The 18604-nt window shown below is 27.6% G+C and overlaps 1 protein-coding gene across 2 annotated transcripts; it reads right to left on the reverse strand.

Annotated features, from left to right (window-relative positions):
* Positions 1-457: 457 nt before the first annotated feature.
* Positions 458-15215, reverse strand: LOC107448232 (uncharacterized). 2 transcript variants are annotated; one of them, XM_016063361.5, is made up of 10 exons: positions 14920-15215; positions 14288-14390; positions 10858-10978; positions 9498-9710; positions 9184-9402; positions 7344-7499; positions 6028-6114; positions 4432-4591; positions 2189-2302; positions 458-1733 (listed from the first exon to the last, which is right to left on the reverse strand). In XM_016063361.5, exons 1-10 carry the CDS (start codon positions 14942-14944, stop codon positions 1441-1443), a joined length of 1491 nt encoding a protein of 496 aa, XP_015918847.3. In that variant the 5' UTR covers positions 14945-15215; the 3' UTR covers positions 458-1440. The 2 variants fall into 2 exon arrangements, with proteins under 2 accessions (XP_015918847.3, XP_015918848.3); XM_016063362.5 differs by lacking the exon at positions 14920-15215 and adding an exon at positions 14556-14787.
* Positions 15216-18604: the final 3389 nt, after the last annotated feature.

Raw genomic sequence — 18604 nt, forward strand, 5'->3', positions numbered from 1 at the left:
ATTATTTTCTAGCTTAGCAACTGGAGTTTTCTATTAGTTATAAAAAACAGTATTCATCAGGAAAATCTATTTATGTCTAACTAAATTGACGGATGAAAGCAAATTTAAAACTCTGAAATTGTAATTTATTTTTACTGTACCAGCATTCATACTCGTTTTCATTGTTCAAATATTTCTTTAACTTGCTTAATAAGAATGCCAATACCACATTGTATAATTATATACCCGTTAGTAAAATATACAACTTTTGTAGTATAATACATAAAGGTCGCTACTTCAATAATTTTCTAAAGCAAAGGTTTTTATAATGAAAAAAAAAAAGACAAACAGGCAAGCAATGTCTTCTAGAAACATATAATATGGATTTGTTGTTTTTTTGTAATATAAGTTTAATCATTTAATATAAATTTTATGCTAAAAATAAACCAAATTATGACTAGCTAAAGAGAGGCACTAAGTAACAATTAGCAAATATGTTTAATAGGTTCTTTCATATCACAATTTAAAGATTGTCATTTTCAATGAATCAGCATCAACCAAAATAGTAATAAAAAAAGGAAAAAATAGAAAACATGGGCAAAACATCAATGGTAACTATAAATTATATACTGTTACAAGACATCAGAACATGTCCTATAACATTAATACTGTTATAGGATATCAAAAATAGTTGTTACCGATATTATCTGTATTAATCTCAAAAATTTGTGAAATAATTCTGAACAACAAAGTAACATAATTCTGAAAATAATTTTTACATAAACAGAGAACTACATTTATTCAATAATAGTTAGTGTTTTTTTTTTTTTTAATAAGACATGTTATGAGTTCAATTCATTAAGAAATGCTTTTAAACTTAATAAATTTTCGCAGTGAGAGGCTTAATTGCAATTCTACAAAGTATGAATCCATTTAAAAAATTCTGGCTTATTCAACATCATTATAGTTTTTAATATCCTTTCTTTAATCTAATTAATTTCATAAAATAAGAATCTAATTAAAAAAATTTAGCACATTCAATACCATTGCTTTATGTCTTTAACCAGCATTTTTTTTCAAAGACATTTAAATTTTATGGGATTAGAATTATGAAGCTGACAAATTATATCCAATCATTATGTTCTGAATGGATGTGTCATTTTTGAAGAATATGAATAAGCAACTTTTAAAAGAAAAATAAATAATTAACAATATATATATTAACATATTATTAATATGATAAATGTAATTTTTTTCAAGAAATTAATCAAATAAGCATAATTGATGGTCTATTATTTGAAAGAAAACACCAGATAAATATAATACATAACTTTAAAGGCACCTAACGTTGAAACAATAGATTTGTAAAACTTTCCCAAGTTTATAACACATCATATGCTGTAATTGAATATAGAGGGTATTCTTGTGATACCTAGATCCAGTGAGTTTTTTTAAAATATTCTACGAATTTGCAATCATTAATTGAGGTAAACTAATTTGAAAATGTGGTACGAATGCTCCAGTTACACTAAATTGAGCTTTTTCTTCTCCAATATGAAACATCTCTCCTCTAGTGGAATCATTCATAGAAGATTTAATGGGAGTAATGAGGCCCAGGTAATGAGATGATAATGCATCTGGGCTAGTTTTCAGTGCTTGATTTGGACATGAAGACAACTCTGGAACTGATACTGATTTGTGAATATTACTGTCTGGCTTACCCAATATATTGTTCATAAAGCTTTTCTTACTCGCTGAAAGAAAGAAATAGAAAAATATTTTAGATGTTATTTGAGGAGGTAAAAAAAGAAAAATTGAGTATAATAAATATTTTGGAATCACTTTTTTGGCATTCTCATCAATATAGTAAGATGAAAAAACTATTAATCAAATTTGAATGTGTTTAAAATAAAAAAAATATGTGAGCAAGTAAATAGTAAATTAAATTTGACACAATTAATAAATTTGCTTGCAATCTTGAATAATATTAAAATGCAATAATAAAAAAAAGTTCTTGATTTAGACTAGATCTCACCTACTAGCAGAATATATTTGAGGTTTTGAATGATGCATTAGCAAACGTGGAAGAGTATTTATTTAAAAATAATTCTAAAAAATATATTTAATGGAGTAATAAAAAACTTATTTCTGCATTATATTCTTTTAATAAATATTAAATTGTAAAGGTGAATGCAAAAAAAAAACTTACATGTAATTTCTTTTTTCAATTTTAGTCTTAATAAAGTCACTTTCCATTCTTCAGAACTTTGATCAGAAAGCATCTGACATAATGCTGTTGATAAGTCTAAATCTTGTTCACAACCTTGAATATGGAAAAAGAAATAACAGATAAAGATATCAACACACCAAGGTAAATGACTGTTGTAGTTTAATAATTTAGTTATGGTTCAAGAGTAACAGTCGTCATTGCACGCATTGCTTTGGCGACAGCTGCTGTTTGATAATTTTTAGAATTCTGTTTTTCACTTTAAGTTCATTATGCATTGATATTTTTGGCGAGTTTACTCTTGAATTGGGGGACCTGATAGATCCTATAAACATCACTGAAATTGTCAATAAAGAGAATCTTAACCCTTGAACAATGTTTTCCTTGTTTAATTAAGAATCAGAAATCTAGTCTACAGTTCAGTTATTATGAGCGAATTTTTAGAAAAATATAAAATTAAAGGTATATAGTATTGTAAAAGCAAGCTCAGTAATTCAAAGTAAAAATTGTACTCATGGAGTACAGAAAACAGTTCTCAAATGAATTAGTTAAGAAATTTTATCTATACATATATTTTTTTTTCTGAAATAAAAGGACTAAACTAAAATTTTATTTTATTTATTTATTTTTTAAATTATAACATTGTTATGCCCTTTGGTTGTGATTCCAAAGACATTGATAAACAAAAGCATACAATTCATTAGACATGTTATGTCTTGTTACCACCAGTTAGGTCTTGTGAATCTGTCTAATAAATTGTATGTTTTTGTTTATCAATGTCTTTAGAGTCAAACTGGATGAAACTTAACAGATAGAATCAACAGACTTAATGTTAGGTTCAACAGAGTAGGTATATAGATTTTGCAGATTCATTTATTATTATTATCTTAAATGCTCGTTTTTTTAAATTAAAATTAAAATAATATAATTTTTCAAAGACAAATATACACATAATTATTAAAAACACATTAACACTTACTCAAAACCTATATCTTTCGGTTGTGGTATCAATAGATGAATTAATATTATTTATTTGGACAATTACACGACTGAGCAAAACAAACAGATGAAATGAACTGTCTTTCTTATGTTGTGTTTAATAGTGTAGGCATACAATTTTCGCAGTACTTACAAACCGTTTATTTAATGTTAGATACATAATTGTTAGATATTGTTTGTTAGATATTTAATACATATTGTTTGATAGATATTTAATGTTCGTACTTACAGTACGAACATTAAATATCTTACAAACATAAATATTGAAGATCCATCCATTACTAATATCTCACAAACATATAAAATTTTACAAACATATTAAAATCTTACAAATTGAACTGTGGTAATTTCTTTTCCTTTGAGTTTTTTTTAAAAATTTTAAGATCACTTTGAGAAAGAAAAAAAAAGCAAATAATATGTAGCTAGATATTTCAGAGTGGTATGATAGATACCCGAAAGTCTGATGTTTAACCCAAAAGCTTTTATTTTCACCCTAGGAAATAATTTCTACTAATCAATTATAATCAGATAAATAGAATTCTACAATAATAAAATCTTTAATTTTATAGTTTTGTTCAACATGAAATTAAAAGAAAAGCACCCTGCTTAGTATCGTGAGTGTAACTTTGGTAAGGCAATTGATAAACAGAGTCTGAAAGACATAATCACTGTTTACATTTAAAAACAATCAAAATAGAACTGCGAATATCATAATTTAACTAAATAGTTGTAGTTAATTTACATCGCACTAGAGCTACACAATGGGCTATTGACGGCGGTCTCCGAAGACATGCCATCTCAACTTTGATCCTCTGCAGAGGGGGTGGCACCCCCGCTTCGGTAGCCCAACGACCTGCACGCGAAGTCGAGCACTTTACAGCAGCACACTTTAACGAGGACCAATACCACACACAATCGGTCCCTACGCAGACTACTCAAAGTGGGCTACCCACCCGCACACTGACCGCAGCCAGTGATCTGCCGGGAGCCGTGTCTTAACGATCAGTCCACTGCAGGACTTAACTAAATAGTAACTGTGGTGAAAATCTTCACAGCAAGAATTGTTTGAGAGAAAAACTAAATAATCATCATTTTTTATATTTTTTTAATAAAGACATATTTTGTAATACAAATACTACAAAACAAAATTTCATTAAATTATTGAGTTAAAATTTTTCTACCATATAATACTATTAATTAAAAAAATTTAAAACTGGTTTACACACCTCCAATGCCTTCTTCATAAAATTTACTGAGCTTCAGAAGCGATCTTTCATGCCCAGAGGAAGCAGCATCAGAATACATTTCAAAAGCAACCTTTTCATCTTTGTTTGTTCCCCATCCATTTTCATAGCACATTCCAAGATAATATTTCCCATCTAGTACCTTTCAAAGATAATTAAAAAAATTAAATTACTATGACTAAAGATACAGGAAACCTGGTAGACATTTAAGATACCTGTAGGCATTTAAGCAAAGTAATTTTCATGATTTTCAAACTTTAAATTATCTATAACTTTCATCCCAAACATATCAACAGTCATCACACTTTAACTGAATCTAAAGGTTGCCAAGTTTAAATATGCCACTGTCACAATTCAATGCGTTACTTTTGGCAGAAAAAATTATGAATATTCTATTCTATCTTCATCTAAGAGCAATTTAAGAAATTTAAGTGTCCAGACATTAACTATTATATTCTAATTGGAAAAAATTATAAAGTATTTTACTTTATCATGAGTAACACATATATTAGAAAATAAATTATTATAAAACCTTCATTTCGATTCTTAATTAACATTTTCAATCAAAATAAAATTGGTAGAAAAAATAATATTTGAAACTAAAATCAAATGGCTAAAATATATTTCAAAAGAGTAAAATTTCTCTCCTTAAAGCATATTTGAAGTTTTTAAATGAGCATATTTGAAGTTTAAAGAGAGAATAAAATTTCTCTCCTTAAAGCATTTTTGAAGGAAGAAAAAAAAAAAATTACATCAAAATAGTTAAGTTTCTCGATAAATTGCTGACTGTGAATACACAAAAAGCTTGAATGTCCCCCATCTTACAGCAGAATTTTATACAACAAAAATTTCATACAATACATTTCATTAATATTACAAAATATGCAGACAGGACAATTATACAAAATTAATTTTTTTTATTCACACAACATCTAGACATCATGTTCAAATATTAAAACTAAGAAACTCCTTTCTATCTTTCAATTCCTACTATTAAGTCACTCTCCCTATATATATTCATATATCTTGTTCAAATTTTCAATCGTTAATAAAATACTTTTTATTCATCCACTAAAGTTCAAATACATTTTTTTAAACTCGTAGTGGATGACACTTGATTTTAATAGTTTTTTCAAATATTAATTCATTAATTAAAAATAATTAATTAATTTTAGGTTTATATGGGAGAAAAAAATTTCTATAACATAAGATATTTAGTAAGATATAAATTTAGGAGTAAATACTTTCAGTGGCGAAGCATGTAGATCGCTGGAAATAAAAAAATTCTCTTTCAGATTCTTTTTTCATTCATTTTAAAAACTGTGTTTGGTATATCATGTTATACTCAATCGTATTATACTTTTATTGCATAGAGAAAAATAGAAATTCAAATAAAATTAATGAACAAATGAATGAATAAATTTATTTATGTAAAACAAGAAAAAGGAAAAAAATTTTAGAAAGCCATTGAAAATGAATTAAAAGCAAAATACTGCTATATAGTAACCATCTTGAAAAAAGACTACTTGAAAAATAACATCATTTACCCAATATTATTTAAGGGAAAAAAATACTTACACTTTTCTTTGCCAATACTGTAAACATTTGAAAAGCTTCTGAATAATTAGAATTTTCTAAGTAGTCTAAGCCAAGATACATTTGAGCCTGTGATAAATATGTAATCACATTTAGGATACAAATAAATATAGAAAACTTTATTTATTTACAAGCATACAGTATCAAAGTAATTGTTTCAAAGCAATTCAAATTATAATTAAAGGTTTTATTGTATAATTTATTACATGATGCTACTTTAAACCAAAAATCAGAAAAGAAAAATGGAAGTTATTCAAAGTATTAAGGGATATGCATTTTTGTTTTTCTTAATTTAAAAAATAAGAGGGAGATTAAACGTATGTTTTTAAGCTTTTTAAAAATTTAATAAGGTAATAATGGCATAAGACATATTAGATAATGTATAACATTACAGGATTTTTAAGGTTGCAAACGTTTAACTAAACAACCTGTGTTAAGGGGGGGGGGAAACTGACGTGAGTGAGAAAACAGTATTGAAACATTTGTGATGAAATAATAACAGAATAAAGTTTTTCCTGTTTATTTAGTTTAAAAAATACTTTGATTTTTTTTTTCTTCAGAAAATTTCATAAAACTTATATTTTAGTGGTTTTTTGCCCCTAGCTATAACATTAAGAACTTTATTTTTAGTCCTGGAAATAATTTTTCTTAACTGTATGACAAAATTATGCAATATAACAAATACAATCATATAAATTTATAAATGTCACAATACTACTATCATCAAAATGAACAAAAGGTCACAAATTAAGTGATTAATCAAACTGCTCAGTTGTTCCATAAGTGCAAAATAACATTTAGTTCCATAAGTGCAAAATACATTTTAAGGTTTCATATTGTTATGTTCAAATATAAAACTTATTTTTAAAACTTTTCTGCATGTAAATACACACAAAACTCATCTCCAGAGTTAATACTCCTTCATCAACAAAATTATCTGATTCCAACTTCAATAAAAATAAGCTATACTATTATAAAAAAAATAGTTATACTTTAAAATACGCAAAGCAGATAAGAATAGATAGAAATTTAAAAAAGAGGATTAGTTAATAACATTTAACCTGTTAAAAAGAAAACAAGGCATTTAAAATTCATATCAATTTTACTTACTTCATATTATTTTTTTTAAAACATGAGAACAATATTAGGAAATTTCAAAAATTATTTGATTAGCTGCTTGTTTTGCAACAATTACTAAACTTCTAATAAAAAAGAAATATTCTGTAATTTAAAAATTATTTTTAAGTTAACAATTTAGTTATTAATATACAGTTTTGGCTTTTAAAACACGGTCATACCTCAGAAATATTCTTCTCAGCAGCTTGAGACATCAAAATATTTGCTGCTTCAGGATCAACAGGTAAACCACCAATACCTTTAAGATAGTATACTGCAAGGTTATATGATGCTAAGCCATGACCATTTACAGCAGCTCTTTTATAACAAAATGCGGCCTAAATTAAACAAAAACAGGATCACTAAGATATAAAATACTTTGCTACTATACTGCATGGAAAACAAAGTTCCTAAAAAATTATAATGAAATATTTTTAAAATTGTAGTTCATTATTCGTTATAAAACATGGTGGGTTATATTATTAAATATTTTTTCAGATTTTAATAAGGACTTGGTCCATAAGATTTAAACTTATTTTCAAAACTTTAAAACTCCCTCATTCAAAATTGAAATGTATCTTTTAGAAGTCTCAATTTGAGCACAATCATGGTAGTTCCAACATATTTTTATCTAGTCGTTGGTAGTTGCCAGGCAAATTGTTTTTAACTACTTCACCTGAAAATATATGTTGTATCTAAAACATTTGTTTACAATAAATCTTCTGAATATTTTATCATTAAAAAGCACAGTATTATTTATACAGTTGGCGCTCAATATAACAACCAGTAAGGTCCGGCAAAAACAAATGTTATAATGTGAGATCGTTATATTCTAAGAGTATAGTATTAAATATAGACTTATAGCTAAAAAAATAATAATAATACTCAACCAATTTTAACACAGCAATGCTTTACTTTAATAAGAATTGGTGTAACTAACAGAAAAGCTGTTAATGACATAACTTTTTTTCTACAATTATATATGAGTAAAAGTGCCCTTTAAAATAATATTTCATATGTGAAAAAGCATTAAAAATAATATACTGGTTCCATTTGCTGCTATTTCCTATAACAACATATGTCAAAATAATTGAATAGCCCACATTTTTTAACTGAAAAACTAACCCCACAAGAAGTTCACTCAAAAACTAAACCCAGCAATTTTCAAACAAGAAAAGTATGAGAGCTAAATTAATTGTATTTTGAAAAGAGGAAATTACACAGATTATGAATGACTACAAATAACGACCACCTAGAACCTAGATAAGAATTTAGGGGGTCTTGTCACTCTTCCACAATTCAAAGGGGATAAAAGGCATTTTACGCACATAGATTATTAACATCAAAGGATATATTAGGCTAAATAATTTCTTCAATCTTTTTCTAAATCAAATAACTAAGTTCCGATTGTTTTATTGGAATAAATGGCTCACTACAGACATTCACAAACGGACATTAAAACATAATTGCATCAATAAAATAGTTAACAGGACTTTATGCATAGGTCATTCCATGGAAGAGTCACTGCAATGGGAATCGAACCAAAGAGTGTTAAATGTATGTATATATATATATATATATATATATATATATATATATATATATATATATATATATATATATATATATATATATATATATATATATATATATATATATATATATATATATTGCTTTCAAGAAAGAAAAAAATACTAAGTTTGGTGAGGATTATGTAATATAAATGTAATTTAGATTTTGCATACTAAACTGTTTCTTTTACAAAAATAATAATAAAGCTAATTATTATCAGAAAACAAATAACTAAGTTAAACTGCATTTTGAATCAATTCAAAGAATGTCTGAAGAGGGAAAAAAAATTGAAGTTTGCAAACAATATTAGCAAAGTAAATAAAACTTATTCTAGAAATTATGACAAATAAGAACAATATCACACAAAATAAACAAACAACCTAAACATAATAGTTAGATATGCAAAGGGCATAAGCATACACTTAATATATAACTGTGTTTAAAACTTACCCTAGTTAAATTAACTTTCGTACCATTCCCTAATTCATAGCAAAGCCCCAAATTGTAGAAAGCTTGAGTGGAACCAAGATATGCTGCTCTTTGAAAAGACTTAAAAGCTTTTTTAGAATTTGCAGTGATTTCACTTAAACCTGAAATATTATGCACAGCAGCTGCATATGGAATACTGTGTTGTTTCATAAAATCAAAACAATTTAAGTCCGGTGGAACCTATCAAAGATTAATTTTTATTATAAATATCACTCCAAAGAAATTAATAAAAATGATGATATTGATATTATTCATATATGTTACCATTGCCGTACCTCAGCTTTTAAAGTTTTATCATTAGTACTATCTGATAGACATTTTTGTGAGTCTTGATTAGTTGATTGGATAGAACATTTTTCCTTCTCGAAATCATTAGGCATAGCAAGAACATTTTTTGAGAATAAGCAGTAAGATTCACCTCCAGCATAATTGTTAATATAATTCAGATGTTTAAAATGAAAGTTGAAACAAAGAACTGTAACTGTACCCTGAAAAAAAGAACATGATTAAACAAAACAAAATTAAAATTTAAAAACATTAATTTAAAAAAAATTTAGAAAAAAGCATATTTTAAAATTTCAATGTACTACACTAAGATTAGTCAACTATTTGTCCAACTGCGCTTTCTTAGTTAACATAAGATTTTCTAACTAACAGCTTACTACTTTTAAAATAACTTAATTTAGGGCAATGGCAAACTATTTAACAAAATTTTTCAGAGGAAGCATGTAGCTGAAATCATGTTTTAATTTATGTTTTGAATAAATGAATATAATGCTGTATAATCGTTTCCCTAGAAAAACAACCATTGGATATATCCCTCATAAATTATAGTGGAAACTTTAATTGCCAACAAGTAGGTGGTAAGGGAATTAGGCTGGTTAGAGCAAAAGTGTGCTACTACCAACTAAACTTACATAAGAAACTTAGAAAAACTTTAAAAAAAATAGAATACTATACAACTTGAAATCACTAACTTTAAATTTTTTAAGTACAATTTCCAGCTGTAATTAAGATTTTGATTATTGCTTTTTCTTTATGTTAATATTATTAAATAGCTAAGACTCAATTTTTCTTTTTTTATTTTACTGCAAAAACATACGACTGTTAAAGTTATTCGGAAGGCTTTTGATATTACTGTGATGTGATTCACACATATTTTTAATATATTATTACTCCTATATCATTATTTAAAATAGAATTTGAATTAGTTTTTTATCATTATTATTACTGCCTAGTTATAATTAAATCAACTAAGTTTTTAAAAGTGTTGTTGTATTTTAGATCACATAATAATTAAGTTTGCAGCATATACAATTTTTAATTTGTATGTAATCAAACTTATTTATTAAAATATGTAAATTACATTAAATAAAAGTCACTAATTTCTAGCTTTTTACTATTTTAAATATATAATTTTCAGCCTAATAATTTAATTTAGCTAGATTTTTCTTTTATTGTGATTATATATATATGACCAAAAAATAAGTTTATAATTATCTGAATTAATTGAATTTTGAATATGTTCATTACTTTTTTCTCCTTTTTCCATAAATAAATTGCAAAAATGACAAGCATATTTTAATATCTGCAAGAATATCACAAAAATAAAAAAACTAAATTTATTTTTCTTACTAGCCATCCAACTTTTTCTAAAAATGAAGCTTTAAATAAGAGAAACTTCATTTGTTCACAATTCCAAAACCTGTCATTCTGCTTAAACTGTTGTTTTTGTTTCTGGTCTTTATCAGAATATCTAAGGGGGAAAAAACAAAAAACATAAGACATATAAACTAAGAACAAATGTAGAAAATCAAATTGCATGAATTATAAATTTACCCTCTCAGTTTTTTCAAAACATTAACCAGCAGGTTTCCGTATATGCCCTCATGTTATTCATTGGGAAGTTAGTAATTAGCAGGGAAATTTTAATACAAATTTGCCCAGGGGCTCAACACTTCAAGGGTTAAATGTCAAGTCTAATTGTAAAAACCGTAGGACAGGAAAGAAGCAGATACAGAGACATTTTATAGATTTTTATATTAATGTTAGTGTACTATAGAAAAGGGATATTGAATATTAGTTGACATGCATAGTTCAATATTTTTACAGTAGCAAGAAACGCTGTTTTTTGTTAATGCCTTTGAAACAAATTTAGTAATTTTTTTCACTCATTTTTTTTTTTTTTTCATTGTCATAGCAATCCTTCACTTTTATTCAGATATTTGTAAAATTGATTTTAACTAAAAAATATATTATCTCTTGAGCAATTTTAGTGAAATGGCTTTGAATGTTAACATGCAGGATGCTCATTATAGTCTATATCAGTGGTTACCAACTAGCGGCCCGCTGGGGCCACATCCGGCCCATGAACCCTTTTTTGTGGTCCATAAACTCAGATATATTAGTTGAAATTTTTTTGCAGACAGTTTTCGTAAGAAATCTACATGGGTTTAAAATACTTTTCTTTCGTTGAAAAAAATAATCAATAAAGCTTAAATGTTTTATAAGCTGATCTGTTTGCTTGGAATTCCATGATAAAATAATCTGAGGAAGCTATAGAAAAACTACTTATCCAAAAGATATTTTTATTTGCAGTGCTCAAACCTTTTCCTAAGCTTTTAGCAAATTCATAATAAAGGTGTTTAGTGATTCTCAATTTTTTTTTCTGAAATTGTTTTACTTTGTCATAGAATAAAAAGTTTAGAACAGTGCAAAATTACATTTTAGTGAACTTTTCTTCGCTAATGTCCGCAAAGTCTCTATAAGTACTAAATTGTCAAGACTATACAACTTTAAAATCCGCTTATTTCACACCATTTTAGAGATAGGGTAGGAACCTTAATTTTCACCAAGTCATACTGTAAGCAATGTCAACTTGCTGCACATACAATTTACTAAGACTCAACAATATTTTTTGACTAAACTGGCAACTATGTAAAAGTAAAGAGGGTGGAAACAGATTTCAGTGGGCACTGTACGTACACATTTCTACACATGCTACCTATTATACAGTGTTCTCCTTAAGAATTTTTAGAAAGGCAGCCCACCCTGCTCTTTCTAAAAGTAAGCCACCATCCCTTGAAAACACTGCCTATAGTCTTTTTTATTCATATTCCGATTTTTTAAAAAATAATTAATTGCTTAAATAATAATTACATACTGGTAAAATTATCTGTGTTTATAGGTTTAATTGTGATTACTTATAAATATTTACTTAGTAGAATAATTCTCAACTAGTTAAACTTTTATAAGTTTCTCTTTTTTGGGAGGAGAGGGGTTATATTAAAGAATTTTTTAAGTGATTTTAAATTTTAAAACTATCTTTAAATAAATACCTTTTCTTTAAAAATGCACCTTTAAATGTTCATTTTCCCATAATTTTCAGTTTAAATTATAGAGGGGGAAAAAAAGCTTTCTTTTTCTGTCAGGAAGCACCCCGCATTTTTTTATTCTTAGGAAGAACTCAGTATTATATATATATTGGTCAGAATTTTAAACTAAAGCAATATGTAACAATTTCATAAAGTTGATCATTCATCATTATCATCTTTACTTAAAGTATAGTCTCTCCATCTAAAGAACTCCACCGTCAGTTGTCTCGAGCACTGTCCATGACCAGAGGTTGAGAGGTTTTTAAGTAAAGGTGTGGAGCAAACATTTAGGACAAGTTTTCACAGGGGAGAAGTATCCCCTTTCTAAAATTTGCTTTTCTTGTTTTCTTAGCAGATGAGTCCAGTAACCATGGTGGGAGGAGTTTTTTTCAGATAGATGGACTATAGCTTGTATGGAAGAATCATATTTATTATTCTTCAACTATCTACATTAAATTGTTGCACTTGTTCTACAGGCATTTTTCAAGATTAAAAAATAAGCTAACAATTCTTACTAGTTAAATTATTATTAAAGTTATCAAAACAAAAACACATATGAATTGAGAGAATGCCACCTTTGAAAATTTGTTCAACACAAAATTCTTCACAGTAACATTATGCAGGATTAATTAAAATTTCAAAATTATATTAATAAATACAACTAAGTCTACACATAAAATATTTATTATGCTAAAAAATTAAATTCAAATGTATTATAGCTCTTAAAATACATACAGGAGGCTAATCTTATTCAATTTAAAGTAAATAATACAGGTAAAATATAATTTTAAAAATAATTCACAAAAGTTTATTTTAAAAATCATGTGACTATGAAGAAAAATATGTCATTTCAAAATCAAAATTGATAAAAAATTAAGAGCTGTGAAACGAGGTTCAAAAAAATTTTATAATTATAAAAATTATGAAACATAAAATCACATAAGATTTTTAAATTGCATATAAAACTATTGATCATAATATATGTTTTACAAACTCAAATAATATGAATTGTAAAACATTTATAAGAGTCATAAATTAATAGACATAAATTAATTATTTTATTTAAATAAATTTATTTTATGATTTAACAAATGGACAGTTATAGAATTCTAGCATTTACAGTAGTAAAGAAATTTTAAAAAAATAATTAAGACCTTAATTGAAAGAAAGAAAAACAATTCTAATTATAATTGATCAATTTAATATAATTAAGAAGATGTGGCTGTATCATTGTAGCTATTGTAGTAGTACCAAAATAAGGAAGATTTCTGTATTATGATCTATGACAAAATAATTACGAAGTTCTAGAAACTTCCGCAAAGTGGTCAGAGCAAAATTAAAAAGAAGAAAAAGAAGCATCCCAGATGAGGATCGATTGAAAGGATGAAACATATCATAGTTTTGAATCATACCCACCCCCAGAGTTTTGCTCAATGGCAGATGTAATTAGCACGACAGACAACAATACAGATATATAACTTCAAAATAAAAACTCAAGTTAAAAAATAAATAGATTAATAAAAAGAGTAAATATATATCAATGATCTATTGATACAACAACTTTCATTTACCAGTTTATTTATATATAAAAAAGACACTTAATTTAAAATTAATAGTATAAAAGTTCGTTCATAATAAGATACATAATCATTAGAAACAATTGTATTTTTATAAAAAATTTTACATCATACTTTTTCTTTTCAGCATACTCAATTGAAGAAAGTGACTTCGATAATGAAGGAGGTTTGGTGTTTTCAACATATTTGGATTGCTTATTTGTCCATCTTGTAAACACTAGAAGGAAAAAAAATTTGTTGAAATTCAAATTAGAGCATAAACTTTTTATCAAATTTTAGAATAGTATATAAATTGATTTAGTAGGAAAACAGTAGCGAGTAGCATTGTTGGAAATAATATAAAATTAGTTTATCAATGCAAAATATCATTAATTAGACTTACAAGCCACAATTGTTTACTTGAAATTGAATTAGAAAAATCATTCAAATTTATAAAAATGGAAGGTCAGATAGAGTTTAATAAATTTTAATGACGGCTTAATTTCAATGCGCATTATGTTTTCGAAGTTAGTGTTCTAAGTCACAACTCAAATAAAATAACGGTAACGTTGAGGGCTGCAATAAAATGTAATACGTGTATATAACAATGCTTTTCGTGCCAGATCCAACGAATAAGTGTTTTGTTGCACTTTTGAGCAATAAATTTTTATGATGAACATGCATGAACTTGCCCCGATTTGTCTACTAACTCTCTTATGAAAATATACTAAAAACGTAAAACTACTGTTCTCAAAAGAGGAACTTACATATGTTTCTACTAATTTTCCACATTTTTATTTAATCATTAATTTACAATTATTTTTCGATGATTTCTTGGAATAGTTTATTTATTCATTGCTTTTGTTTATTTATTAATTATAACGTTTCTTGCTACTTAGTTCTGTTTGATTGATATTTAAATTATGCTTCCGTTTACTGTTTTTGCAACTTTAAAACTCAGCATTTTGTAGAAAACAGGAATCTGCAAAAAAGAAATTAATAATATTTTGTCTTTTGGTAACACTGAAAACAGTATTCGGAGCCACAACACTTGAATGTGCCCTCTAGCGGGGTGAGCATTTTCAGGCTATTATTTATAAAATTTTCATTTAGTTCTACAATGGTATAAAATTTTAAGAGAAATCGCTAACTTGGTCGATTATCTCTAGAACTACTAGACCGATTTTAATGAAATATAACATGTACCTGCATTGATACAATAAAAAAAACCAAATAACCATTCAACAATTGTAATACACACGCATGACACTCGTTGGAATCAGAAGATATGAAACAGCGGTTGCAAAATAAACAGAAAAATGGGTTAATAGGGTGCATGGTACCCTCTTACAGATTTAAATGTCTTGCTTCATGATTTCATACTTGAAATAAACCAGTTTATCATTTCCTGTGGCAATTGGTCCACTCATTCAGCAACGCTGTTTTCATTCCCTGGATAGTTCTCGGAAAGGAGTAGCGAGCTGCAATTACTCTCCGTAGAGCATCCCAGACATGCTCCATAGGGTTGAGGTCTGGATATCAGGCTGGCCTATCCATCCTGTGAATATCTTCATTCTCTAGAAATTTGTCGACCAGAAAAGCTCCTTTACGGCCTCACGTTATTGTCCATTAAAATAAGCTCAGGACCAGCTGTACCTCTGAAAAATTAAACCTAGGGCTCCAAGACCTCATACTTATCACAGAGCCTCTTTCAAAGACATGGAGAGATGTGCGGCCATCCGACATGATTCCTGCCCAGACCATTAAGCCTGCTCCACCATAATGCTCGATTTCGCTGACATTGGAGAGAAGGTAGCGAGTCTCTGGTTCTTTCTATATGACCGTACGGCGAGAATCGGGGTTGAGGCTGAACCGGGACTCATCAGTGAAGAGAACGGTCACCCATTGATCCATACTCCAATCTCAATGCTCTCTGTACCTTGCTGAACGGATTCTCATGTTCGTAGAAGTGAGCGGGATGCAAACAGCTGGTCTTCTTGCAAACAACCCTCTCTCATGAAATCGTTTGGAAGCAGCTACCCTTGATACATGGGTTCCTGTGGCTGCCTACTAGTCACGAAAGAGCTGATGAGCTGTATCCCCTTTTATACATCTCACTATTATGGACAAATGGCGATCTTCTCTGCCAGTCGTGCCTCTTGGGCGACCTCTCCCATGCTTTCTCTCGATGGATTCTGTATCCTGGAATTGTTTCCATAAGTTACACACTACTCTGGGCGCTAAATTGAACTCTCTACAAATCTGAACCTGAGATTCGCCTGCTTCTTTCTCCCCGCAGTTTACCAGCTCATTCCAACATCTAAACGTTGGTGGCTACTCATTTTCACTGTTACAATTTGAATTTAACCTACTGCTGCAAAATAACACCGAAGAATTCGTCGAGGTGAGGCGTGCTAACGAATGAAATGCGTTTTAACTTAAGCTCACTAATAGCCTTTCATTTTAGCTCTAAGTGGTTAGTAATAAAACATGCAAAACCTTTTCTAAATATTTTACCAATTGCAGCAAAATTTAAATTAAATAACAGCATAAATTGTTCATCTGATATTATGAGAATATTTATCAAACTTTTGTCTCATCATTGTATTTAATTTATTATGATTTGAGATGAACGCTCACTAATAAAGTCTATTTCTCTACTGACTCCACCTGCACGCATACGTATTTGATGTACAAGATTTGCATTTTTCTAAGCACTGATTTTACAATCAGTTCCGTTCTTTTCATGAAATTCGATAAAATATGCAAATTCTCTTAATTTATTTCTCCAGTGTATTAGAATCATTGGTAGAGTACGACGCTTTTTTTTAGCAGCAAACTTTTCCTAAGGAAAAAACAAAAGAACCTGAAAAAATGATCCAGAACATTGAGAAATCATTCTAAAACTGAGCGCGCCTAACATTTGAGGAACCCCCTTTCTATTATCAACAAACTTGCAATCAATAACTTTCGATTTTGTGATCGCATAGTGTTACGGATGTTAGCTTTACGATATAATAATTTATTTTCTTTTTTTGCCTTCAATTCATTTTAAAATTGAATGAAGTAATTTAAGTCCACATTGCTTACTTCATTCCAATGAATAAATGTGATTTCAGAACTGTAATAGTTATAGAATATTCCTCTTCTTTATAGAATAGTATATATTTCTGTATCTATATAATGTGGAAAACAGCAATGTATTGCTTCATGAAGAATCATCCGAATTACTTGAAATAGTATTATTTGTGTTGATTATTATTAATAAATTTTATCGTTTTCTTGGTAAGTATTTTTTAATTTTGAATGATTAATTTCAACTAGAATTCAGCTATTCTGTTTTTAAGTTACATATTGAAATTCATATCGAGATCTTACAATTATAAAATTTTATTGTGTGGTTTGTCATCTTAAATTAATGAAGGGAGGATCTATGTATATATTATTTGAGAATAAAATTTTCAAATGAAGAATATTTTATTTTGGAATTCTCCAGATTTATAAAGCTGGCAAGTGCTATGATTTTTACGAAAAAAATTTACTTGCAAGTAATATTTTTTCTAATTTGATAATCGTGATTCATTAAATCACTAATTTGATGATCACGAACGCAACGACCTACAGGGGGCGTTGTTATTTGAGATGAATTCCTGCTAGCAGAACTGGATCATCAGCAGCACTGGATATTTCATCAGTGTAGCATGGTAATATTCCTTTTTTATTGTGGCCTATTAAATTTAAAAAAGAAAAATGTATGATATTCTTTCGTTTGCAAAAGAAAACAAAATGGAATATCTTTTTTTTTTTTTAAAGACGGAACATCCAAAACACATCAGGAAATATTTGTGAGAAATCTTGTAATTAGAGTTAAAACTAAGAATCCAGAGTGAAAGGTCTATTTAAATTTTACATTCCATGCTTTACTGTATCATATTACTTCGAACATTATTTCAATCATGCAAAAAATTTACAGAAGCTCATAATGTTATACGTTTTTTGATAACAATTTTTATCAAAAAAAATTTTAAGTTTCAATAAAAAATCATTATTTATAAACTAAAAAACGTAAAATAAAGAATGATTACGAGGAAAAAAAACGATTCTAAAAATTCCTCATATTGAAATAAAGAACGTTCATATTGCTTCTTTTTTCTAGTTTTAACGTTCTTAATCAGATGTAGAAAACCATTCTGTAGAGAACTATCATCAAATTAGATAAAAAAAAAATATTTACAAGTAAATTTTTTATTATAAAAATCGTAACACTTAATTGCTTTATAAATCAGGAGAATTCCAAATGAAAAATTCTTCGTTTGAAAATTTTATTTTCAAATAATGCAAACATGGGTTATCCCTTTATTACTTTTAGAAGACTTACCACACAACAAAATTTTATAAATGTAAGATTTCGATATGAATTTCAATATGTAACTTAAAAACAGAATTGCTGAA

Source organism: Parasteatoda tepidariorum, chromosome 1 (assembly GCF_982258835.1).
Source record: "Parasteatoda tepidariorum strain Cologne lab strain chromosome 1, Ptep-v5.0, whole genome shotgun sequence".
Taxonomy (NCBI): Eukaryota; Metazoa; Arthropoda; class Arachnida; order Araneae; family Theridiidae; genus Parasteatoda; species Parasteatoda tepidariorum.